Source organism: Entamoeba dispar, genomic scaffold (assembly GCF_000209125.1).
Source record: "Entamoeba dispar SAW760 scf_1105229461285 genomic scaffold, whole genome shotgun sequence".
Taxonomy (NCBI): Eukaryota; Evosea; order Mastigamoebida; family Endamoebidae; genus Entamoeba; species Entamoeba dispar.
The window spans coordinates 1,541-2,730 of record NW_001854616.1 but is presented as its reverse complement, the minus strand read 5'-3'; the positions used below and the strand labels follow the sequence as shown (position 1 = coordinate 2,730).

General features: G+C 28.4%; 1 protein-coding gene across 1 annotated transcript, besides 2 other annotated features; it reads right to left on the bottom strand.

The window, feature by feature from the left end:
• On the bottom strand, window positions 1–738 carry EDI_182130 (uncharacterized protein; the record flags this gene model as incomplete). Its single annotated transcript, XM_001738370.1, has 2 exons — window positions 1–658; window positions 682–738. Coding segments are annotated over 2 exons (715 nt in total), but the record flags the coding sequence as incomplete, so codon positions are not given.
• Window positions 739–1,038: 300 nt separating this feature from the next.
• Window positions 1,039–1,190: part of a microsatellite that runs on past the window's edge.
• Window positions 1,102–1,190: part of a microsatellite that runs on past the window's edge.

The window sequence follows — 1,190 nt, the reverse complement described above, 5'->3', positions numbered from 1 at the left end:
TGTTTATTTTATGTGTTGTTAAATATTTCTTGATTCCTTCTGGTGTTGGTTCAATTGTGTCTTTCCCTGTTTTCCAATTGATTGGACAAACTGCTCCATGTTCTTCACTAAATTGAATTGCTTTAACTATTCTAATAGTTTCTTCTGTTGATCTTCCAATTCTTTCATCATTCATTTGAATGTATCTTACTTTTCCTTTATCATCAATAATGACATATCCTCTTCTTGAAACTCCTGTTTCTACATTTAACATTCCATATTTAATTGAAATACATCTTTTAATATCTGATATTAATGGGAATCCTAATTTTCCTACTCCTCCTTTACTTTTATCTGCTTCACACCATGCTTGATGACAATAAACTGAATCAACACTCACTCCAATAACTTCACAATTGATTTCTTTCAATTGTCCTGCAACTTCACTATATCCAATCATTTCTGTTGGACAAACAAATGTCCAATCCAATGGATAAAATAATAACACAACATATTTCCCTTTATATTCATTAATATCAATTTCTTTGATTGAACCACATGGACAATATGCTTGTGCTTTAAATTCTGGTGCTTCTTTTCCAATTTGTGCTTTTTCAAATGTGTTCATAAATTTCTTAAATGCTTTAATTCTTGGACAACAACATTCTTTCTTACAATACTCTTTACAACAATACTCTTTACAACATTCTTTCTCTTGACATTCTTTCTACAACATTCTTTTTGTTGATTACAGGACATTTAACTGTTTGAAATGATGAGATTGTGATGATGAGATGTTTAAATAACAAATGAACTACCAAAACTATCTTCACATAATTAAAATAAGAATGTCATCATCATCACATGTGCATTCTTATCATTCTGGGATTTATTCATCTTTCTTTCTTCTTATAATGAATGGACTGGTAAATAGAAAACAAAAATGACAAGATAAAAAAGAAATCGGAGATACACAAAATCACTCATTCGGAATGGTTGTATTGAAGAATATGATGAAGAGAAGGATGAGTGTATTGGTACAAAACATCAATAAGAAACAAAGAAACAGAGATAAAAGAGAAAACAAAATAAGAAGAGAAGTGAATATTAGAATAAGAGATAAAAGATAAATAGAAAAAGAATAAATAAGAAGAAAGATAAAAGAGAACATACAAAACATAAAGAAATAAAAAGTGATAAAAGAATGATAA